The sequence below is a fragment of the Marmota monax genome, unplaced genomic scaffold, assembly GCF_021218885.2.
Source record: "Marmota monax isolate L192 unplaced genomic scaffold, Marmota_monax_Labrador192_F-V1.1 WCK01_AAM20220418_F8-fsc00120, whole genome shotgun sequence".
Classification (NCBI taxonomy): domain Eukaryota; kingdom Metazoa; phylum Chordata; class Mammalia; order Rodentia; family Sciuridae; genus Marmota; species Marmota monax.
This window is the reverse complement of record NW_026694424.1, coordinates 5,427,814-5,453,948: the sequence shown is the minus strand read 5'-3', so window position 1 is coordinate 5,453,948 and position 26,135 is coordinate 5,427,814. Positions and strand designations below refer to the sequence as shown.

Sequence of the window (26,135 nt, the reverse complement as noted above, 5' to 3'; positions counted from 1 at the left end):
CACCCTTGCCCCTCACATTCCTCCAAAAGCAAATGGAGCCATGACAGGGAGACTCACCCAACTCCCCATGCCCAAGCCCTCTCCAGAAGACAAACCAGCCTCCACCACTTCCTCCTGTTGGAGTGAACACAGTGGTTCTCCTCTTATGCAAGATAATCTCAGGCTGGGGTGGTGGCTCAGTGGTAGAGCTTGCCTAGCATGTGTGAGGCACTGAGTCCAATTCTCAGCACTGCATATAAATAAATAAATAAATAAATAAATAAATAAATAAATAAATAAATAAAGTTCCATTGACAGCTAAAATATATTTTTAAAAAATAAAGAAAGAATAATCTCACACACTAAGTTCTGAGTCAGAGCCTCCCCACTTCTCCAGGGACAAGACTACCAACCATCTTTCTCCCTCTCTGCTTGATTTTTTCTGTCCCCGCATATCAACACATCCCATGTACTTCATCTCAACACCTCCCTCCAGCTGCCAAAACCACATGTTTCTACCTCAGGGCCTTTGCCCTTGCTGTCCCCTCTGCTGGAAAGCTCTTCCCCAAAGCTATTCACATGGCTCCCTTCCTCGATTCCTCGGTTCAAATGTAATCACAAAAGTCACCCCGAACCATCAACGTAAAGTCACAACTCTGGGTTAGGCACTTCTTTTCTCCATTACCCTCTTAATTGTTATCCATTGAATTTATCACGAGCTGACATGTTTACTCATAGGCTTTTTTGTTTGTTTTTCTGTATTGTCCACTTGAAAAGCGGGCTCCTGCACGACTGGGATCTCACATTTTATTTACTGCCATGTCCCAGCATTGGTTGGCATAGGTGCTCCAAAAATAATGCAACAAATAAATAGATTGTGAAAAGTCTAAAAAAATCCAACTAAAAGCATTCATTTACACTGGTGATTAGAAATGCAAATCAATTTATGTTACATGATTTTGCTACTTAAACTAAAATCAGGAAGACACAATAAAACCGTGTTCCCTGGGGGTAGTGAGGCTGGTACGGCTGGATGCCAGCAGCATTCTAAGTTGACAACGTCCTTTTTGAAAGACAGTTGGCTGTGAATATCAAGAGCTATCAAGTAAAGCCGTGCTCTTTGACACAGCAATCTTATTTTGAGAGAGGAAATAATTCTGAAAAGGTAAAACATGATATATAAACATATTTATTGCAGCTCTTGGAAAAATAGAAAGACTTTGGAAGCCATTTAATGTCCAGCAATAAGAAACTGGCAAATAAATTGTAGCACATCCACCTCGTAAAATAACCCAAAGCCATTTTTAAAATGGTGCCTATAAAAGCCAGATAGCAACACAAAGTCTGATTTTAGAGAAACGTTAACTGGGGAAGAACAAAGCAGGATGCAAACTCTGCTGGGCGTCCAGTAGGGAGCACAGCTTTGAGCGGCATAAAACACACGGTGATCACAACAATGGGTGGCATCACGATTAGGATCCCAAGCTTCCCGTTTTTAAAATATTCTAAAACTTGCTTTGAAAATTTTTAAAGCTTTTTATTTTTATAAACAGTGCAGCTAAGTGTTTTTTTCAGATGCGAAGAGAACAAAAAAGAGTCGGAAGGTTGGGCAGGTACCACATTTACCCACAGTTAGCCTATTCAACAGATGGTGCTGGGAAAACTGGAAATCCACATGTAGCGAAATGAAATTAAACCTCAGTATCTCACCCTGCACACAAATCAACTCAGAGTGGATCAAAGGCTCAGGCACTAGAACAGAGACCCTGCACCTAATAGAAGAAAACAGAGGCCCAAATCTTCACCACATCAGCCTAGGATCTGACTTCCTTAACAAAAATCCTAAAGCACAAGAAATAAAACCAAGAATCAATAAACGGGATGGACTCAAACTAAAAAGCTTCTTCTCAGCAAAGGAAACAATAGTGTGACGAGAGAGCCTACAGAATGGAAGAAAATCTTTACCACAGGCACCTTGGATACAGCACAAATCTTCAGGATATATAAAGAACTCAAGAAACTTAACACCAATAAAATAAAATAAAATAACCCAATCAATAAATGGTCAAAGGAACTGAATAGACACTTCACATTAGAAGAAATACAAATGATCAACAAACATGAAAAAATGTTCATCATCTCTAGCAATTAGAGAAACGCAAGTCAAAACTACTCTAAGATTTCATCCCACTCCAGTCAGAATGGCAATCATCAAGAATTCAAGAAACAATAAGTGTTGGCGAGGATGTGGGGAAAATGGCACACTCATACATTCCTGGTGGGACTGCAAATTGATGCAATTACTCTGGAAAGCAGTATGGAGGTTCCTCAGAAAACTTGGAATGGCACCACCATTTGACCAGGCTATCCTGCTCCTTGGTTTATACCCAAAGGACTTAAAATCAGCAAAACACAGTGATGCAGCCACATCAATACTTATAGCAGCTCAATTCACAATAGCTGAACTATGGAACCAACCTAGATGCCCTTCAACAGATCAATGGATAAAGAAAATGTGGTACATATGCATAATGGAATATCACTTAGCCTTAAAGAATAGTGTAATTATAGTATTTACAGGTAAATGGATGGAGCTGGAGAATAGTATGCTAAGTGAAATAAGCCAAACCCCCCCAAAAAAACAAAGGCTAAATGTATTTTCTGATAAGTGAATGCTGATCCATAATGGGAGTGGGGGAGAATAAAGGGACTTTGGACAGTGCAGAGGGGAGTGAGGGAGGGAAGGGCTGTGGGCATGGGAAGGACAGCGGAATGAAACGGACATTACTACCCTATATACATATATGATTACACAACCCATGTGACTCAGCACCATGTTCAGCCATAGGAAGGAGAAGCTGTGCTCCATTTATGTACAACGCGTCAAAATGCATTCTACCGTCATGTATAACTAATTAGAACAAAGTTAAAAAACAAAAAAAAAATTTAAAAATTTTACCCACAGTGAGGAGCATGACAATGAGGAACCACAGACACATTACATTTCAGTTATGTAAGAATGATTTCATTTAAACCGAAGATTTCTATGCATGCAGAAAGGGGTTTAAATAACAGAAGGACTGAGATTGGTGTCCTTGGAAAGGCTGATTGCAAGGTTGGCCCCTAGCTGGCATCTGGGAGCTCAGATTTGTGGAGGGTTCCCTCTGTTGTCTAGCTGATAAGAATGGATCAACCCGCCTCTCCCAGGTTTCCTAGAAGTGGCTCCAGAATTGTGTGCCACGGAACACCGAGTTTGGGAATACTGCTCCACTGACATATACAGGGAGAGACCCTGCCCAGAAGCTGCTCAGAGCAACTGTTTCATTGGTGACCCCTAGATTAGGAGAAGCTCTTCTACAACATAGCTCTACTCTTCATAAGCTATGGGAAAATTAGAAATGTGTTCCATGGTACTTTCCCTCAGTGATGTGAAAAGAGGTGACTTTCCCCTTGTGTCCAAGTGGCTGCTTAGGTACATTTCTCCTCATCCAAATTATGGTCAGAAGGTTCCATGTTTGATTATATCTGCCACAAAGCAATCGCAAGTAGAAAGAAAAAAAAATCCAATGTATGTTTCAAAAACTGCCCTTTATAGAAAAGCAAATTGCAGGAAAACTTTTTTAGTAAAACCTATCCATTTTCTAATGACCTTTGTCATTTGGAGAAACTCTTCACAGGTGAGCGGCTCCTCCTGGGGGAGTTGACAAAGCAGGGTGCCGCTCATGTCCTCTAGAATGGCGTCAATGCGGAACTCAATCAAATCGTTGACTCGGTCAAGCAGCAGCTCCAGGTCCTCTTTGGAAAAACAAAAGCAAATGAAGGAGATGAAGGAAAGCATTTTGTTACACACACACACACACACACACACACACACACGATTAGATGCCAGTAGCAATGGCAGGAGCAACACTTTTCAGTTTCCATAGGTCCCTGGGACACACCATAGTTCCACACTTGGCCTTCTCCCTGGTCCTTCCTGAGCAGTTTTTCAGCTCTCCCAGCCCGCCTAGCCCCGGCTCCTGTCCACAGCAGGCTTCCTGTGGACCTGCATGGATGGGGACCTGCCTCCTCCTGTGCCAACACCGCAGCCTGAGCACCCTTTCATCTGAGTGCGTCGCATTGTCCGCTCATAGGCTGACTCCCTCTGAAACCCATGTCTTCATCCCACAGCTTTAACGTGTATCCCAGAGCCTGTTCCAGGAGAGGTTTTCAAAACAGTGTTCTTAAAGTGAAATTCTATTTTTCTCACATTACTATCACAAGGCATACTTTTTTTAGTTTTGCTGAGGTGGTATTGAACACCAAGTTTCAAGGATTAAAGGGCAACTCTGAGGAAAGCTAACAATTCCACATCAAAAGAAGGAAGGATGGCTAATGGGCATCCACCTAAGGGGTCATACATTTTTAAACAGATACCATATAATCAAATCTCTCTTGTTCCAACGATACTTTCTCCTAGGAAATGAAGTTGAAATTGAACGAAGAAAACACAGTGTTACATACAGCTCTTCAAGACACCAAGCAGTTCTTTCTGGTAGTCAAGTTCTTGAGTACAAAAGGAGAGCTGACATTTGTATTTCAGCATCTGTACTCAATGAAATTCTTTACTATTTCTGTCTGACAGATTCTTTGAAGCATCTTCAAGGACATTTATGGCAAGTTTTAAAAAGTTCCCATGAGGATTTTCACATCCTAATTCACTGGGAATGTTACCTTATGTGACAAAAGGGCCTTTGCGGATGTGTTAAGGATATTGAGACGTGGAGATTGTTCTGAATTATCCAGATAGTGCCAAAGTAGTAATAAGGTCTAGAGTCTAGGACCCTAGGCATAGGGTCCTTATAAGAGGAAGGCAGGAAGGTCAGAGTCAGAGAAAGAATATGACCATGGAAGCAGGGGGCAGAGAAAGAGAGAGAGATTTGAAGATGCTATGCTCTTAGCTTTGAAGATGGAGTGACCATGGGACAGCGTGTGTAGGTAGCCTCTGCCTGCTAGAAGAGGCTAAGGAAAAGAGTCTTCCCTGGTGGCATTTGATTTTAGCCCCATAGGACTCACTTTGGATTTCTGTCCTCCATAATTAAATGATTTTATGCCACTAAGTTTGTGACAACTTGTCATGACATCAATACAAAAAAAATAACTAGCAACATTTATGCATAGAATACACAAAATTGAGTCTTTATAAGTTCTGATTTTTATTTTGAAAGTAGCCAAAACTCTTTTAGAAGAAATACATGATACAGGCAACTATCTGTAAACAGAAGGGTTGGCTCATTTAACCCAATAAGGAATCCAGCTGTTCTTGAGATGTAACATAGTTTGTCTAACATAGTTTGTCTCCTAAAGAAATTTAATCCTGTTCTATTAAATTAGTCTCTCTATTTAAATTACAAAAAGAAAAACATAATGAAATATGAGAACTAACAAGAGTTTCTTTAGAAAATATCTCTTTGTCTCCAGCTAACATTCTAATAAAACATCCAAATTGCTAGCCATCTAATCCTTACACTCTCAGAGAGGACATGCAAGCCTACCTTGGAAGCCTGTTCTAATTTGATTGTGATAATTCTAACTAGGAAACATTTATACATTTTATAAATGAGTCCTTAGAGACTTTTAGTCAATTTCATATAGTTTTATTTCCTATAAGAATATTTTGGAAAGAATACTAGCTTAGAGGCAAGGAAACTGGGTTCTAAACTCATCCTGACTGCTTATATCTGTGTGCCATTAGAAACCATTTAGCAACTCTGAACCACAGTTTTCCAACCCTTAAATTGAGGGTCTTATTTAAAATTGTTTCTACTATTTTTTTCCACCTCTACAATGCAATGCTTGCCTGATAATACATTTTATATTATCCTACCTTTAAGCTACAATGAGTATGAAATACACTTCATTCATATTAAAGGTCCCCTTTACAATATGTCTTTGAGGCTGCCAGAGAAAAACCACAAGTCACATTTAGAGGGAAACCAATTTGGACTTCAGCTGATTTTTCAACCCACACCCTTAAAGCTAGGAGGCTTTGGAATAATACATACTGTGTTCTGAAAGAAAATAGATGCCAGCCAATAATACTATAATACCCTGCAAAATTAAGCTTCAGATTTGACAATGAAATTAAAACCTTCCATAATAATAAAGTTAAAAGAATTTACAACTACAAAGACCACATGGCAAAACATTCTCAATGAAATATTTCATGAAGAAAAAATAAAACTGGAAATTAGCAAAGAGAGAAGCTACACTAGAATAATAGTCAATCAAAAGAGAAACTAACTCAAAAAACAGAAATAATTCAAAATGACAGGGAATAAGAATCATTTCTCAATAATAACATTAAATGTAAATGGCCTAAACTAATCAATCAAAAGACAGACTAGCATATTGGATTTAAAAACAAAACCAAACATTATGCTGTCTCCAAGAGACTCACTTTATAGGCAAAGACATTCTTAGACCAAAGATAAAGAATAGGGAAAAAAAACTTGCCATTCACATGGGTGTCTATTCTCATACTTGATAAAGTAGACCTCAACTTAAAATTAATTAGAAGGGACAAAGAAGGCCATTTAATGCTGCTTCAACAAAACATAATAATCTTAAAAATTTATGCCCCCCAAAATGGAGCATCTACATATGTCAAACAAACTCAAATCTCTAGAGTCAAATATATCACAACACAATAATACTGGGTGACTTCAACACTCCTCTCTCATCAATTGATAGATCTTCAAAACAAAAATTAAGTAAAGAAGCTATAGGACTAAAAAATACAATTAACAATTTAGATTTAACAGACATACATAGAATATTCCATCCATCAATGACTTAGGATACTTTCTTCTCAGCAGCACATGGATCATTTTCTAAAATAGGCCATATCTTAGGCCACAAGGCAACTCTTAGCAAATAGAAAAAAAAAATACAAAGCAATGAAATTAAGGAATTTGCTGGATGGAACTGGAGAATATCTTGCTAAGTGAAATAAGCCAGTCCCCAAACTCAAAGGCTAAATGTTCTCTGATATGTGGATGCTAACCCACAACAAGGGAGGGGAAGAGGAGAAGAATAGAAGCTCATTGGATTAGATAAAAGGAAATAAAGTGAAGGGAGTAGGGAGGGGAAGAGGAAGGACAGTAGAATTAATCAGACGTAACTTTCCTAGCCTTGTATTGAATACCCAACCAGGATAACTTCACATCATGTACAACCATAAGAATCGGATCCTAATTAGAATAAGTTATAATCCATGTATGTGTAATATGCCAAAATACATTCTACTGTCATGCATCTCTAAAAAGAACAAATAAAAATATTTTAACAAATTTGCCTTGAATCCAATTCCCAATCTGTGAAGCAGAACAAAAGGGAGGGGTGATTCGGCAATAATTCTTCACTCTACTCCCTGTCCCCAACCAGGTACTCATCAACTATTTTTGAGTATACAACACCTGGTAAATTAAACAACTAGACACTGTTGAGCCAAAGGCATTCAGAAGACACAGTGAAAACCTACAGGTAAGACAAGCCCTTGACAACACAAGCTATAAATAAACCAGGTTCTACCTCATTAGTTCCAAGCATCAGACCTAGAGAAAGACCTAAGGAAGAAAGAGAGAGAATGATAAAAAGCACCACAAGAGGTACCCAGAAGGGCCACCAAGGAAGAGTTGACCCAAAAATGAGGAGACAGGATGGAAGACCTAGAATAGGGTGAGGAAAGTAAGGAAACGGAGACGGACTGCCTAAGTCTCCTGAAATGAGGAATGTGTGAGTGCATGGGTGTCCACTCCACCCAACTGAGCGTACAACAAACGTTAAAGAGACCGCTTGCTTTTTAAACCCTTTGCAGTCATTTTGGGGAGAAAGATGAAATTGGATTAAACCACTAAAGAGAGCTGAAATACAGAGCCCCCGTCTCTACTGTCAACGCAACAGACATCACAGGAGGAGGATGAGGTCACAAGGGTTGGAGGCTGGTGGGCTTCCTGGAGTGAGACTTACTCTGGGCTATAAAAAGTGGGCAGAATTGGGCCATGAAAAGGTAAGAGCATTTGACATTGGATATAACAGGAAAGTCTTCGAAAAAAATCTGTCATTACCATGACCCAGACTATATTCCCTGCTCACCACAGAAATATGAGGGAGGGGTTCAGATGTTCTCCTAGGAGTCAAAGAACTCTGGAAAACACCCACACAAGGGCTCTTCTTTTTCTTTTCTTTTTTTTTTTTTTTTGGTACCAGGGATTGAACTCAGGGGCACTCCACCACTGAGCCACATCCCCAGCCCTCTTTTCTATTTTATTTAAAGACAAGGTCTCACTGAGTTGCTTAGTACCTCACTTCTGCTGAGGCTGGCTTTGACCTAAGAATCCTCCTGTCTTAGCCTCCCAAACCACCAGGACAAGAGCTCTTCTTGGAGACCCAGTGGCCATGCATATTAAAGGCTCTGCAAAGTCCTCCAGAGAAGAAATCTGTCCAGCTACTAAGGTGGGCTTCCCAGATGTATTTGAGCCCAGATTCCACCTTTGCAACAAACCTGTACACATTCTGGGAAATTGTAACTATGGAATATACCACCTCACCTACATTTTCAAAATTATCATATCCCCCACTAAGGAAAAATGACGTTTCCTTCAACTTTTCCTACTTACGGTTCTCTGTTGTCCAGCCCTCTATTCCATGCAAACCTCCACATCTTTCAAATCAGGGTCTTATAACACACTAACCAACTAGCATCACAAGTTAAAAGACTCTAAAGATCGTTTAAATTCAAATGTCCAACAGTAAAAATAAATGAAAAATCGTGGTTATCTATGGGAACAAATTTAATACTGAATATTTGCAGTTTTCAGTAGATTAATGAAAGTGTATACCTTGAAAAAATTTCTTATGGAACAGCTTTTGAGGAATTCTCATTGTTGAGAGCCACAGCTGGAGGGGCCCCAGAAAACTTCCAGCTGATTGGCTCACCGTGGCCCCAGCAAACTTCCAGCTGCCAGCTGATTGGCTCCTCTGCAGTGATGCTCATTGGGCTGTTTCCCCACCCTTTCAGACCACGGAGCTGCTCATTGGGGGACTCTTTTGGCTCCGCCCACACGACCCAGCCAATGGGCCTCAAGAGCAGGAGGAGTTGGGGGTGGAGAGGCTCGTGGGAAGCCAGTGGTGGCAGTTGGGCTCTGAGGGAATTCCTGAAGAGCTCCTGTGGTGCTGCGTGTGTTCTAAAAATAAAGTTCGTTTCTGCTTGATAAGTGGCTCGTGAATTGTGCCCAGCCAGACTGCGGCATCTCATCTTATTTATATCACCACATTGATAAGAAATTTCACAACAGATATTAAGAACTAAGCCTTTAAATCTGAGAAATAGTAACCATTTAGACAAACTTACTGATCTTTGTAAAAGTGTTTTCTAAATATGCCTCAATATTCAGCGATGTCCAGGTCAGCGCAGCCAAGCCTGGCTGGAGAGCTCTGTCCACTTTAGCCAAATGGGGGGCCATCAGTTGCTCAATGGCGGGGGGCATTTTTGACCTCACTCTCTGGTATTCAGACAGCATCATCTGCAATTAAATGGGTTTAAATCATCAAGTAACATCTCACCTTTATCATTTTATATAAAATGCTTACTTTTATTTAGGATCAAACTGGGGGCTCTCATAGCCTGGCAGGGAGAAAGGTAAAAACAAAATAAGAAGAGAAAACGTGGACTTTCTCTATAAATCACAAATGCTAATTCAATAAATTACAACCAAGGATGAAGAATTTAAGAAGCAGAATTTTTCAGTCCCTACCCAGACTATAAGGAAAGAAAAGTTTTGAGGTCAAGTAATTTTTCTAAACTGGGGCATCCTGCTCCTCTGAGCCTCTTCTGTGGACCACACTCATCATCAAAAGTGTCTGGATCATGGGAGTCCATTGCTGGGACTATAGGCCAAATTTCATGCAAGACCTAAAGCACAGGAGGAGAATCAGGAACCAGTATTATTTCAACAAGTGTTATGGCTTGTTTTAGTCAGCTTTTCACTGCTGTGACTAAAAGACTTGACCAGAACAATTATAGGGGAAGAAAAATTTATTTGGGGCTCACAGTTTCAGAGGTCTCAATCATAGACAGAGGACTCCATTCCTTGGGGCTCATGGCAGAAGAGTGTGGCAGAGAGAAGCAGGCAACATGTTGATCAGAAAGCAGAGAGAGAAAGAAAGACCACTCTCCAGAAACAAACATATACACCGTAGCCACGGCCCCAGTAAACCACTTCCTCCAGCCACACCCACTTGCCTCCAGTTACCACCCAGTTAATCCCATCAGGGGTTAATTCACTGATTTGGTCAATGTTATAACCCAATCATTTCTCCTCCAAACCTTCTTGCATTGTCTCACATGTAAGCTTTTTGGGAATACCACATCTAAACAATAACAGGGCTTTAATGTCATCTGAATGCCAAAGAGAAACGTACATCTCCAGTGCAGATCTCATTCCCAGGTTTAGACTCATATACAGCAAGAGCCTACCCAGAGGGCTGGGGATAGCTCAGCTGGTAGAGTGCTTTCCTTGCATGCACAAGGCCCTGGGTTGGATCCCCAGCACCACACAAAAGAAAAAGAGCCTGCACAGTCTCCCCCCTTCATATCTAACAGACATCTTCAAACCTAACAGGTCCAAACTGAAAGGCAGTCCTTGCCCACAAACCTTCTCTGCCCACCGCATTCTCCAAGTCATGTGACAGCAAACTCCATCCTTTCTGCCCACTGGCCAAAATTCAGGCAGCCTTAATTCCTCTCTTTGCCCACTGTCACTTAAACCCATCCAGTTCTCCTGTCACACCATACTCAAAGGAGATCTGATTGGTTTACTATATCTGCTGTCCCTGACACTCAGCTGAATTATTAGAATGTTCCACCATTCTCTCCCTGCTTCCATCCGTGACTCTGAGACTCTAGGCTCTACTTAGCTACAAGGGCGAACCCTTAAAACACTAAGTCAGATGATATTACCCCTCTGCTGACATGATTAGATGTTCCCACCTAATTCAGGGCTCTACATCCTCATACAAATTCTTGGAGAGGTCCTTACTCTATGAAAACCTACTTAATCTTATTCCCCTTGCCTGTCTTATCTTCAGCCATTCTCCCCTCTCTTCTCTGATCCCACCTACTGTCTCCCTTATTGATCCTTAGCCTCAGGATCTTTGCACCTTCTTCAAATAATTTCTCAGAGCACTTTATAGTTAGGCCTATCCTGACAAGCTACTTAAGACTGCAAACCACCACCAAAAGCCACTCATATATTCTATGCCCTGCTCTATTTTTCCCATAGCACCTATCACTTTATACCAATACACTAAATAATTTACCAATTTATAATGTTCACTGCGGATTTTCTACAACTTACAAAGGTGTGAAAATGAAAGATGTTCAATGGAAACCATACTTGGGACTTTTGAATTTTGATCTTTTCCTGGGCTAGTGATGTTCATTATGATTCATTCTTGAGATTTGATTCATTCTTGACTTTGTTTAAAACAGGCTTTGTATTAGGTGGTTTTGCCCAACTGTGAGCTAATGTAAATGTGCTGAGCACATTTAAAGTAACTCAGCTACAATGTTCAATAGGTGTGCTCAATCATTCTCCACTTCAGATATTTTCAACTTACAATGGGTTTATTCAGACATAACCCCAAAGTCCAAGAGTATCTGTATGTTATACCAGAACAAGAATCTTATCTGCTTTGTTTGTTAATGTGTCAAAAATGGTAGGTGGAACATAGGAGATGATTGATCGTTATTTCTCTTTTAACCAATTGGTAATTATTTAGAAAGTGCATTTGTGATCTGACACTTATGGATTTGAGTTCTTTATTGAAAAATTAACTGTTGTGTTAGGTTGAACTAAATCAACTTAGTTGACATATATATATTTTCCATGTTACCATTTTTAAATAATTAAATATTTATAGTATTTCCAGCGTAGCTTTCAGGACAATGTCAATATTAATAATCATTAAAATAAGAAAGTGATTTTAATGTGCTTCTTAAATAAAGTTATTTTTAAACCCACATTTGCAATGTAAAGATTAGCATTACCTTGATATTAGATTAATGTTTCCTAAAATGTTTTCCTTAAAGTTCTAAGTTCAAGACATTCTATAATAAAAATGATCCCTGCATGGATAAGTTTGAAAAACACCATATGCAATATTTCTTCTTGAATAGCCATGATTAATATTAATTGTCCAGAGAAATCTGCCATTGGGGTATAAGAAGTACTGAGGGGCTTTGAGAATTTTGTTAAACCCAGTACTTCCCAAATGGGCTAAATAAACCTTTCTTCATATAATACCTTGCCACAATTTCTATAATTCCCTTTCAATTTCCATGAAAGCCACTTTAGAAATCCTAGATTTGATTATTCAATTATCGGCTACTCATATATTTCCTAAAGCTTTTATTCATTTTTATCCACCTTTGTTTCAGTGTCTGTCACTCATTCTATCTGGGAAACAGTCCTTAGAATCTGCCTCAGGCAGGTCTTCCATTTCTCATCTTTAATCCTTTAACCCCAGGAGGAATTACTCATCCATTTTCCAACCAAGAAACTGAGGTTTAGAAGGTAAAGTAATTTACCCAAAGATAATGGTTTGGATCCAGATTAAACTGGCTTCCAAATCTGAACCATCAGCCACTACTAGCTCATCTCCTTCTAATTTCAACTGTCTTCCAAGGAGTTGAGGAAGAAGACAAACTCAGTACTTTGGCATATCAGCAGAAGCCCGAAAACTCTGTTGAGCATTCAGCACCCAAACTCTGCAACTGTGGGGGGTGTTCAGAGGGTGCCCAAAATATGCCAATAAATCTGCTCATGTTGAGCAGGAACCTTTAATTCTTTCAACCTCCATAATAAATGTCTACCAGATCATAATTTATTTGTTCAAATTTCATTTACAACTGTGTTGGCTTTAAAACATTCTTGGTGAAGAAGAAGGAGGAGGGGGGGGAGGAGGAGAAGGAGGAGGAGAAAGAGGAGGAGGAGGAGAGAAGGAGGAGGAGAAAGAGGAGGAGGAGAAAGAGGAGGAGGAGGAAGAGGAGGAGGAGGAGGAGGAAGAGGAGGAGGAGGAAGAAGAAGAAGAGGAGGAGGAGGAAGAGGAGGAGGAAGAAGAAGAGGAGGAGGAGGAAGAGGAGGAGGAAGTAGTAGTAGTAGTAGTAGTAGTAGTAGTGTCGTCCATGCCTCTACCCTCCCTGGAATCTGGGTGGACTTATGGAGCCCAACAGGACACAACAGAAGTGATGCTGTGAGAATCAGGACATCCTGAAGACCACCTGCCTCCTCCTCATTCACTGCAGCACTTGCCCCCAGTTGCTGTATAAGACACCCTACTGGCCACATCCTCCCTGCCGGAAGTCCATGGAGTCATGCACATAATCATCCCAACTCTGCTCAATCTCTTTAGCCAAAAACCCTTGAGATAAAATGAAGGGATGTTGAAATGTACCCTATTTGGGGATTATCTGTTACCAAAACAACTCCTCCATAGACAAAATCATCATCAGTGCTTTTATACTCATAAAGATTTGGTTTCTTAGCCAGGCACAGTGGTGCACTCTTATAATTCCAGTGGCTTGGGAGGCTGAGGCAGAAGGATCACGAGTTCAAAGCCAGCCTCAGCAAAAGTGAGTTACTAAGCAACCCAGTGAGACCCTGTCTCTAAATAAAATACAAAATAGGGCTGAGGATGTGGCTCAGTGGTCAAGTGCCCCTGAGTTTAGTCCCCAGTACCTCCAGAAAAAAAAATATATGGTTTCTTAATAAAAATATTTTCTTTGTAAATATGTAGATTGGCAAAATGATTTTCTAACATACCAAGAGGAATTTATACGGAAATCCCAACGGGCTGACTAGTACTTCATGAGTACGCACTCGAGGAAGGTCTGCCCATTGCTGATACTGACTTTTTGAATATAACATGAAGTTGTGGGTTCTGGGTTCTGTTAGTAGTTCTGCCACTTACCTGTGAAACCTTGGCTAAGCTCAGTTTGGTCATTTAGAAAATAAAATAATTATATACTATCCCACCTACCTAATATGATCATGGGAATGATCAAATGAAAATGGCTTAACATGCAAAGCAAATGTGTGGCCCTCATGTGATGTTAACCATTATGATCTATTGATGCCAGTTTCCATGTGAATGTTCCCCTACCAGGGCTGCATCTCTGACCTGGTCTTTCTTGTCTTTGGGCAGCACCACCTGTCACTGGTGACCTGTCCCTCCCTCATGAGGTTTTTCTTGCCCCTGGTTTCCTTGACCCTTGTTTTCATCCCACCTCAAAGTCCACTCTGTAATCTTATTTGCTAATTTTTCCTCTTCTACCAGATGTGCTAATGTTGGAGCCACTGTTTGGTCCTGTGGCCCTCTACTCTTCCCTGTCTATGTTCTCTCCCTAAGAATTCTATCCAGGAGAATGTCATTAAATAGCAACTGTATTCTCCACCTCTCCAAACCATGCCTCCACTTTGACAGCTTCACTGGACTCTAGCTTTCCATATCTAGTAGCATGGATGACACCTCCCCTTGATGTCTAAAAACAATCTTGTCCTTGGGATGGGAACTACTGAGTCCCACCTACCTTCCAAAGTAAACTAGCTCAAGTCTTTGGCATCTTCATAAATGGTACTCATGATCAGGGCCACTGCAGTTAGACAGAATGTAACCTATACAATTCATGGTAGTCCCTATTTCAATTATCCTTGAGTTCCCTCTTATCCTGCCTCTTGGCACAACTCCTTGATATCTAATCAATTCCACTGCCATATCTAGCTCAAGCCACCATCTTCTCCATGCCAGATCTGGAGCAGTCCAGAAAGGGTCTCCCTACTGACACTCTTGCTTCCACTCCATCCAGTAGCAAAGATGACTTTTATTATAAATTAGATCATGCTCTCTTCTCCAGCTCAATTTCTGCCAATGATTTTTCTGGTACACTCAAAATAAATTCATACAAGACCTGCAACACTCTGGCCCCATCCAACTCTGCAGCCTCATCCTCTGTCACTGTCCCTCACTCATTCCACTGTAGCCATTCTGGTCATTTTCTGTCCTCCAACATGACACACACCCCGATTTTTTTAAATGTATTTCAGAACTATCCAGAAGAGGGAAAATTAAAAATACTATACCTTCATGTTACTGAAGTTCTTTTTGAATATATACCGTTTCCGGAAGAGGGCAGCTGCAAATGGCGACACTTCCAGACCCATCTGTGACATGCACTCTGTTTCTCTAAATAAGACTAATATCTGAGGATCAAAGTTCACAAACAACTCCCCAGTGTCTGGAGCCTTCACCAACAAAGAAGCCTCAAGACCTCTGTGAACTTCTCTGATCTGTGGGAAGAAAGAAGTCAGCATCATTACCATCAGAACGTTCAATGAACACCAAGAGCATCTCACTCAGCCACTCCTGGGGATCTAGGTTGCTAAGTGTTCTTGCAAGGACCTGAGCTTCCTGAATTAAAGGAAATGTAGCTGCCTGCTCTTACCCTAAATTCTCTCTCAGAAATAACCTCCAGGTTTTTGGTGGTGATGGTGCACTTTCAATTCAATAAAATGTTTCTTTCATGACTCTCACACTTTCTAGAGAAGTGGACCATGTCGTGGTGGTGAGTTCCCAAGAGCCGTTCAGCTCCCTGATACCAGGCACCCTCGTGCCCACTCAGTTATTGAAAGTTTCACAAAACCCAACTAAACTCAGTTTTCAGTTACCTAGAAATACAATCAATATGGCTAAGACACACTACTTCCTGCCAATCTACAGGTAAATATTTGTAGGGGATAATTTGATTAACCATTAAGATTGCCAAAAAATATATTTAAGACTTTGTCTAACAGACACATTCAGGTCTTACCACATTTTAAAAAGAAAGAAACCCTAACCTGTAGGGGAGAGAAACTCAGAAAGAGGATTTTCCCACAAAGGAGTTTACGAATTAAATAAAAATGGGTTTCTGATGCATGGTTTGTGATGCTTTCCAAACAGACAATTATATTCTTTCAATAGAGTCAATCAAAGTGATGTCTAAAATACCCACAAATCCAGCTTCCCATAGGACTATCCCTGCCAATGCTACAGAAAAGCTCCGGAAGCTTTACCAGTAGAGACCACTTAAAGAGCATCTGTTTAGGGGCTCACCTGTTGAATCCATGCCCTGTGGTAGAGGACCTCAAACTCCAGGAGGACCTTGGCCAACCTGTTGTAACTGCGGATTATAGGCTTGGCCTCAGCTGTCCTCAGCACTGTCGGGTGCTGTTGGAAGAGCTGCATGGGTTGCTGGATCCTGTGGAAGAGTTGGCGGGCCCACAAGATCTTCCCTGCGATGGGGGGCTGGTCTCGAGCCAGTGGAGGGTCATACTTCTGCTTTGTGTAGAGCTCTGAAATCATACCAATGTCAGCCCCGTAACTCTCCAGGATCAGTCGGTATTTGTCATCGATACCAAGATTAGGTATATTCAATCTGAAGAAAATGCAGAAAAGTAAAAGTTTGAATTAATGGGAAGATGTCTACTAATCTTATTTATTAGCATTTATTTTAAAACATATGGTAATGGGAAAGAATAAAACAGTTGTGTAACATATTAAAAGAATTGAGATACTATCAATCCTTACAGTGTAGGCAAAACTATTAACTTGGAAAGAATTTTTTCAAATTACTCCAACATTAGACATATTACTACAGGCAGTCACAAGGTACTTCAAAGCTGAGCATATTCTCTATTTGCAAAAATAAAGCAAATCCTTAATCCTTCAGAGAATTAATCCTCCTAATCCTCTGAAGAACTTAAAACTGTGACTTTATGACTCAGGCTGTCAAAAGAGGCTTTTCTTTCCTTTAGAATATGAAGTAATAACAGTAATAATAATAATAATAGCTAAACTATGCTCAAGTTACTCCAATTTTAGAAAATGGAACTTGGAAAATTATTTCAAATTGTTACCTCTCAAATTTCTTTAACATACTTAGAGCTTGATTTGTATTTTGAATCTTCTCAAATGTAACATCCATGAACTTCTGCAATTCATTCTAAAGTAGAATAAAATCTGATTATGGACAAATAATTAACATAGGGAATTGTGTTTAGTAACAAGTGAAAAGAATTTTTGATTCCCTACAAATGTCTATAATAAAGGGCAAAATATAATGGAAAATTTGATGAACTTTAAAGAAAAATAAATGCCCAGAAGCCAGAAATAAAGAGACCTGGGAAGCAGAGTGGTCAGAGTTGGTAACATGGCAGGCTCCATGCACCTTGGATATAGGGGCAGGCCTTGGGACCTTCTTACAATATGGGGCGAGAACTCTGGGGTCCTAATACCCTCAACAAATCCTACAGCAAGCCAGGATCTATAAAGTGCTGCTATCAAGTGCTTGGTAGGGAAGTATATGTTTAAAAGTTGAGAAAGCTACATGAGGCTTGCCATTTACCCAGAGCCATGAATAGGGAGAAGTCACCCTAGAATGGGATCCCCCAACTTCCTCCACCAAGTGCTAGAGAGTAAATATTTTCAGCTTTGTGAAACACAAATCTATTTCACAACTGTTCACGTCTGCCACAGTGGTGTCAAAAAGTAGCCATAGGAAATGCCTTAAAAACAAATAGGCAGGGCAAGACTTGGCACTTGAGTGTGGTTTGCTGACCACTGCCAGGGGCAGCTGACCTCCCACCTGTGGCACATGAAGATGAGGGGCCCAAATTCATGGTCCACATTGCATAAAAAAGATCCTCCAAGAAATTCACACAGAAACTAGGTAACACCACTAGAACCTTAGCATAAGTAATGCAAATCTACTCCACAGGAACACTTCCAAAGCCCGAGGCATTAGGACTCCCACAGGAGAAAACAAATAACTGCTAAAGAAGACAAGCTCAAAAGCTTTTGTGAAAACAACATGAAAAAAAAAAAAAAGATCTTTAAGAGAGAAGCAGCTGAATGCACAAAGAGAATTCATGCCAAGTCCTAGAGATAATGGAACAGTCGGAAAGGACTCTGAAATCAGGGTGTTTGAAATGATTAAGGAGAAAAAGAAGAAGAAACAGGCCATAAAAAATTAGGATAATAGAAAATAAGGGCTCTCCAATTTTAAAAAATTAGAGTTATACATAGAAAGGAGAAAAGTATTCTATTCAATATACAACAGATAAAAATGATATATACTTGAAAATAAAATTAATGAACTGCAAGAGAGTTCTAAAAAAATTCCCCAAAATGCTACAGAGAAATTAAAAATAGAAAATATCAAAAAAGAGGCATAATAGAAGTAGAAGTTAGAAAAAGAAGGTATTACCTATTGGAACATAAAAAAGAACATATATTTATTGGAAGTTCTGGAAGAAGAGCCTAAAATATTTCAAATGGGGACTGAAACTTTTCTTACAATTAAAAAACAAAAACAACAAATTACAAGTGGAGAAGGTCCACCAAACTCGAGGCTTTTTAAATCACACTTAAAACACAGAGGTATCAAATATAAAGAGAAAAATAATACTTAATGCAATTAGGGGAAAGAAAATTATTCATCAAGAAATAAATTTTTATAGAAAATACATGATTGAGAAAGACAGATGTCAAAAGTCAATGAAACATGATTAGGTACTAAAGAAAAATAACTTAGAAAGTAAAATTACATGTGAAGCCACACTGACATTAAATATCAAAGGCAACTTTGTAGGTTTGGGGGCAAACACCAGAGGAGGTTGCCATTGATAAACTCTTGATGAAGCAACCACTAAAGGATATATTTCTTTAACAATTATAAAGAACCCACAGAAAGAAGGAGAAGGAAGGCCAGATGTAATAGCAAGCAAATAAATTTGCAAACATGATGGATATCTGCATAGCTATTAACAATAACAAGAAGACATTTGGAAAGTTTAAAAGCAAAGTACAACTAAACTGCAATACAACAATAGGACAGAAATAAGAGGTGGATAGAATATCAAAATATTTTAAACATTGTGAAACATATGCAGAAACAACTAAATATACATGTAGAACATTATTGACCTGAACCAATGAAAAAGGAGTAAAAGGAATAATAAGAATTAACCAACAAACTCACAACTACTAGGAAGGGAGTCTCAGCTATAAAATATATTCCAACCAGATGAAATTTTAAGGTGACATGCTCAAAATATGTAAGTAAAAAATAGTAGGAAATTAAAGAACAGAAAAATATTTCAGACAAATACTAAAAGAATGTTGGAGTAGCAATATAAATAAAACACAAAATAGATTATAGGACAAAGAGCATCACTAGAGATAAAGGCAACCATTACTGTTAATGGACACAACTCCCCTGGAAGATATACCAAGTCTAAGCCTATAAGATCCAACCCACAAACCAAAATATATAAAATAATCTGTGACATAGTAGTCACAATAGCTCAAGGAGATCAAAAACTGTTTGGTATTACAATGCATCTATCAGAATGGCCAAAGTCCAGAACACTGAAAATGGAAAATGCTGGGGAGAATTTGGAGTGACCGGAACTCTTTATCATTCATAGCTGGTGAAAATGCAAAATGGTGCAGACACATTCAAGTATGGTTTAGTAGATTTCTATAAAACTAAAAATATTCTTACTGTATAATCCAACATTTATGCTCTTTGATATTTATCCAAAGGAGTTTAAAACTTATGTCCAGACAAAAACTTGCACACAGATGTTTATTGCAGCTTTGTTCACAGTTGCCAAAACTTGGAAGCAACTAACATCTTCCAGAAGGTGAATAGTTAAACCAGCTGTGGGACTTCACAACTGAGTAATGGAATATGACTCTTAGAAATGACTTATCTAGCCTTGAAAACACATGAAGGGAACATGAATGCATGAAACTAAGTGAAAGAAGAAAATCTGAAAAGGCCACAGGCTATGTGCTTCCAACTAAACTCCTGAAAAGGCAAAACCATGAAGACAATAAAATGGTCAATGTTTGCCAGAAGCTAGGACATTAAAAAGACAGGGATTGTCAAGGAAGGAGGAATGAATGGGTGGATGCAGAGAATTTTTAGGGCAATGCCAATACTTTGCATTTTTCTGTAATTGGTGGATATATGTCAGCATGCGTTTGTCCAAACCAAAAGAATGTACACCACCAAACAGTGAATCTAACATGGATGATGTACTTGGATGACAATGATGTGTCAACACAGGGTCATCAGTTGCAAGGAGTGTATTCATCTGATGAGGAATGTCAGTAATGGGAGAAGTCACACAGTGGGGCAGAGGCAAGACTAGGGGATACATGGTAAACTTCTGGGCCTTCTGTCAATTTTTCTAAGAACCTAAAATTACTCCTTTAAAAAATATTTTTAAAGATACTTAATAAGAATAGAAATATTTTAATAATACAATTAAAAGCTTGACATAAAGAACCCAAATCCCAACAGGAACACTACCCATTTCAGCACACACAGAACATTTGCAAAACTTAACAATGACCTAATGTCTCAGAGGACATCCCAGGAAACACCAAACACTAATACAATATACTCCACATTCTCACATTCAACTACAAAAATTTAAGTCATAATAAAATTGGAGCCCAGCCAGGAGTATGGCTTTGTGGTAGAGCTCTTGCCTACCATGTGGGAAGCTCTAGGTTCTTTCCCAAGAACTTCAAAAATAAATTTTTAATAAAATAAGAGTTAATAAGCTATAATAAAAAAGCTAAATTACACGTTTTAGTAATTTATGAATTAAAGTCTACCCCATTTACTGGGAAAACACAAACACCTCCTTAGCATCCAACATAGACTTTTTTCCTGGGACCCTTCCTAACCCTAGCCAAGCAGAAGTATGAGACCGTTATCCCTTAGGTGCAAACCCTATCTTATTTGGTATAGCAACCATCCGACTCTCTGCATGTTTTGTAAGCCTGTCTTCCTTACAATTTTCTGTAGGACTTGGTCTATATCTTTCTAGCTTTGAATCCTTGCTTTCTGGCACAGTATCAAAATATTGTTATTTTATAATGAGTCATTTTAGTTTGTAATTGCAATCCCCTCCCCTCTTTTGGGTGCTGTATCCATTCCTCTGTTCTAACTTAATATGCACTCACATTTCAATCATATCACTGCTTCCTGTCTGACTGTAAGTTTAGGAGGCAAATCTACCCACAGCATAGATGCCTAATACATCATTGTTATATAGTAAACACATGTTTCTTTGCAGTAAATCTATTTTATTAACAAATGGGGCTAAGACATGATTCCTGCCCTCAAAGTGCTTACCATTAGCTACTGAAGTACCTCCCATGTGATCAGAAACCTTTGAGGAATCACAGATGAGGGCAGGACAAGTGGACACTGATTATGCAACATAAAATCAGGACCCACGCTGTCCATCAACTTTCAACACAAAGAAATCAGGATCTACTGCCCTTATGTTTGAATCAGACCCCAAAACATATCATTGTTTAAATTATTATAAGCACTGTATCTTCTCATCAAATGAAATGTCATAGACCTAATGGTTCAGAATTTTAATTCTAGAGCTAGCTTTCCCAGGTTTGACAACAAACCCTGCCACTTGTTATCTGTGACTTGGGAAGGCCACTTAACCTCATCATGCCCCAATTTCTTCCTCTGCAAAATGACAGTTATAGAGCACCCACTTCCTAGGGTTATTGTGATTATCAATTTACAAACACGACATGCTCAGTACAGCTCCCGGCACATAGTTAGCTAGCTTTGTGACGATTCCTTCTACTTTGAACTCACTCCTCCAACAATGCCTCCCAGCTCTTTTCCCCTTGACAGTACAACTTTAGTGCAAATGAAAAATTCTGGAAAGGAAGTAATAGAATGGTCATTTTCCTCATAAAATCAGAAAGATATCTGTACCCTTGCACCTCTCTGAGATAAAAGAAGTCTACATATTAACTATGGCAGACGCTATAGGTTACCTTACATTTCCTACTAGTTATCACCTTCCCTCATAACAAACATTCCCAAGAACCCTACTGAGTCCTTCCCTTCTGTATTTACCACAGGATGCCACAGGCTATGCACTCTGCTGGAGGAACTAGCAAGCCCAAACCCTGCCCCCAGAATCTGGAGCTGGAGTAGTCTTATGGTATGTTCTCAGAAGCTGATGATGGCCATGCTGCTTACAAGGGCTGTAGGTCAAGATGGCAGCACAGTGAATAGTGGGGAGGGGAACGAGACCCTCAAGACCAAGTGGGGTCCTGGCATCATCCTGTCTAAGGTTTCCAAGGCCAGCTGCAGCACTGCCTTTAGGACCTGCCAGACATCACGGAGGTCTGCTTAGGCTTCCTCTGAGCATAATCATTGCTATAAAGTAACAAACAAATGGAAGCAAATGTCTCCTTTCTAACAGACACAGTGTTTCAAAAGAAGATGAAAGTTAACTTTCTAAGAACTAGGATGAAGACAAGCAGAAGTCTGTGATTATAGATCATTATCCAAAGCCATATTTATGACCCTTTAATCTACAAAATAGAGCCCTCAATTATTCATCTGAAATCGCCAAATGCAGACGGAGGTTGCTATCGGTCACCTCTATGATGAAGACGCCTCTCCCTTCTGAATGGCTAATGATTAGCAGCATTACACAGAAAGGGAAAAATAAACATGCGACTGTCAACAGGAATATTATTATACAACCTACATGAAGGTCATTAGTCTGCCTGCAAAACTCTTCATAATCCTGTGCAAAATCCATTTTCCGATGGTCTAAGAAATCATATTCCTTTTTCTTTATGGTTGCAACAATGTCCTGTAATATTATGAAAGAAATAAGACAACATTTTAATATTCTTGCATTACTTAACTAACTGTGACCCTTAAATGCAGAATCTACACAATCATTCCTAGGGAAAACAATTTTTAAAGAAGCCTATTTCTGTAATTACTCACATTGCTTAGTGCTTATTGTTTTATAGGCAGTATAATTTGCCATGCTGCATTTGAAGAAATCATTTGGAAAGCATTTTCATGAGGTTTTATATTTTTGAAGAAAAAATATAAATTAAAAAACACATTTGAAAATTAGGAGAGATATTTTCTCTAAAAGTTACTTATTAATCACATCTGAAATAACAAAAACAACTCAGTAGAATTGACAAAATTACTGTTTGTTAAATAATTTAAATCATCTCAGAATATAAATAAGATTTTTACACAACACAAACAATATAGGAATAAATTGACTGGGTTCTAATGTCTACTTATAAGATAACTACTACCCAAGCTTCAAGTGTCTTAAATAAAAACTCAAACCACAACCTACCACTTAAAAACTCTCTAAAATTAATTGCTTCCTACTGCCCTGCAAGGCTACAGTCTGTGACAGTGAAAGTACAAATTAAGCAATTCATCTCCTTGAAAACACTATCATCAGAGGTTTTGTTTGCACTGAATAATGAGCTATAGTGCTCTGTGATCGCTCTTCACAGGTACTAAGCCATTCTCAAACCCAGGTGCCCACACTATTGACAGAGGCATATAATTTTTATGAAGAATATTGGGTCTCCTTCCATGATCTCATCTTCAAAGTCATTTCTACTTAATCATCAATTCAAATCTCTCAATAGACAAAGGTGTATAAACTACATAATTTCTTGAATCAAGTTTACAAGTTAAAACAATCTACTTTTTCATCCTGTGTAACTACAAAATCAGTTACTTTTAGAAATTTTGCATCTGAAAAAATGGAAAAGATATGTTATAACATCTTATTGTAGTAATTTAAAAGATTTAAATTACTACTTAGTGTAGTAATTTAAAAGATTTGGACCAGAGGAAATCCTGCTCTATGATTAGATCTAATGATTGCTTAAGAATATTAAGTTAAATAAGTGAATTAATGTGACCTTTAAATTAATCAAACTCAGTCTATTTAATAATTTACTTGATAGATAGTTATTGCACACCCATTTTGTGCCAGTAAACTCTGAAGACACAGGAATAAACAGAGCTGACAAATAACCCTGACCTCATCTAGCCACATACTTGGTGGAGACAGGGAGTTGGAATATATAGAGATCACAATTAAACAAAGACTATCAGCTCTGACCAGGAAAAATGGGTAATGTCACTTAAAGTAATGAAACAGAGGTCAAGCTAAACGTCACTGAAAGGGTGATTTAAGTCAAGCTCTAGAGGCCAAAGAGGAAACAACCGTGAGATTATCCAGAGGCAGAACCTTACAGAAAAAAAAAAAAAAATTAAAAGGCTCTGCAAGCCCTGAGTGGACTGACCTTGCCTGCCCTGGGTCTGAAGATGATGCAATGAGAGGAGAAGCAGGGGAAGGGGGCAAAGGGGTGGGCAGGGTCTTACCAGGCAGGCAGACAGCATGAGATTCATTCCCCCGGATGCCTTTTTGAGCTTCTGATGTTGGCCCTGATTCATGAAACTCTCACTTTATGCTTTCATGAACCATCTACGTTTTATCTCACTACCGTCTGGTGTATCCATTTTAATCAGTATTTCACTTTAAAATTTCAAAGCAATTGTGCAGTATTTTTATCGGGTTAAAAGAAGCTTCTTATCTGCCTTTAGATGTACAGTTCAACTTCTCTTTCAAAAATAAGCTTTTAAATTTGTCCCAAAGTTATTTTTTTAATTAAAATTAAAAAATAATTTATACGATTCCAAACTGAAAATATAAATGGGCCTATTCTCTTTGCCTTGAAAAAAACAACAGTTTCAAAGCGTAGCTTATCCACCTTGCAGATGATACACAGCACAATTTAAATGTTCCCTGCTATATAAAAGTATTTTCTCTCCTAAAACCTGATGTACTCAGGAAATGAAAAAGATTCCTTATATTACCCTAATTCAGTTAGAGTACAAAAATTAATGTGTGGCTGTAAATTTTGTGATCCTTTTCAAGTTCAAATAGGAAAAATAATAATTTAAGTTCTAGAGTCAATATCCCCAAACAAGGAAAAATTGACTAGACCCACATTAAAAACTCAAAACATATTCTGTTTGTAAATTGTCTTTTAAAAATCTTCAAAACACTAGTAGGTCACTGTGCCCACTTTCAAAACTAAGATTCAGCATACAAGTCCCTTTACAGGATAAAGAGAAAATTCAAAATAATTAGGAGTATTAGAATTCTAACGAAATCTGTCTTTTTATACTTTTAATATGTGTTCAAATAGAATGCTTAAATACACAGACAATTGAATGGTACTCAGAACTTGGTGTCAACTAGTGCCTGACACTTAGTATGTTCTTCATTAAATGTTTCTTGACTTAGTAAATGAAATAATATGTTATTTTTAAACAGTTTTCTTATTCTACTAATGGAAAAGTTTTTTCTAATGGTAATTTATTTTATAGTATTGGAAAGTCATTCATATAACACACCTGAAAAGAGCATATTAACACAATTATGCAATACACAAATCTAATTTCTTCATTATTAAGGGGTCACGAGATTATATTTTACATTTTAGACTGATGATTTGAATCAATCTAAATACCATTATTTGTATCAAATACTAAAGTTTAGTTATGGACAATGGCAGTGAATATAGTCTTAAAGTATAAAACCTGGTATTTAGTGACCATGTCTTCCAGCCCTTCAATCTTAGAGTCTTGCAGGACTGAATATGTCTTGAAGGTTGTAAAGATGTCCATTATCTTGGCAAGGCGTCGATGGAAAGTTTCAAATTTTCCAAAAATATATATTTCACTAAATTCAAATTGTTTTTCACTTGGTTTTTCTTTAAGCTTTTGTTTTGTCTTGTGAAAGCAGTGCTGGTATTCCTTAAAATCAAAAGCCAAGTATAAGCAAGTGAACATGGTGGGGCTGAAGTGTATATAGCTCAGTGGTAGAACACCCACCCAACATGCACAAGACCCTGAGTTCCAGATCCAGACCATTAAATAAATAAACAAATAAATAAGAAAGAAAAGAAAGAAAGAGAGAGAGAGAGAACACACAGTGATTATTTTATTTTCTTAAGTGCAGTTACCAGCAAATTTAGGAAGAAAATGTCCACGTTTTCACAGTTTCATGCCATCTGTCAGCCTGGAATATCATCTTTTCCCATCCTCCAATCTACCAAGCTCTTAATTATTATGGTGCAACTCAAAAGTATGGTTTCCTACCCTGGCC

At 38.6% G+C, this 26,135-nt stretch overlaps 1 protein-coding gene across 4 annotated transcripts in view; it reads right to left on the bottom strand.

Annotated features, from left to right (window-relative positions):
- Dnah5 (dynein axonemal heavy chain 5) overlaps positions 1 to 26,135 on the bottom strand; it is a 283,494-nt gene that overhangs the window by 176,939 nt on the left and 80,420 nt on the right. For all 4 annotated transcript variants that reach the window (XM_046468300.2, XM_058570742.1, XM_058570743.1 and 1 more), the window contains 7 exons: positions 25,568 to 25,783; positions 22,674 to 22,781; positions 16,977 to 17,062; positions 16,174 to 16,495; positions 15,162 to 15,368; positions 9,374 to 9,545; positions 3,629 to 3,774 (listed from right to left, as the gene is read on the bottom strand). In XM_046468300.2, coding sequence (XP_046324256.1) covers positions 3,629 to 3,774; positions 9,374 to 9,545; positions 15,162 to 15,368; positions 16,174 to 16,495; positions 16,977 to 17,062; positions 22,674 to 22,781; positions 25,568 to 25,783 — 1,257 coding nt within the window. The remainder of the gene's footprint in view (positions 1 to 3,628; positions 3,775 to 9,373; positions 9,546 to 15,161; positions 15,369 to 16,173; positions 16,496 to 16,976; positions 17,063 to 22,673; positions 22,782 to 25,567; positions 25,784 to 26,135) is intronic.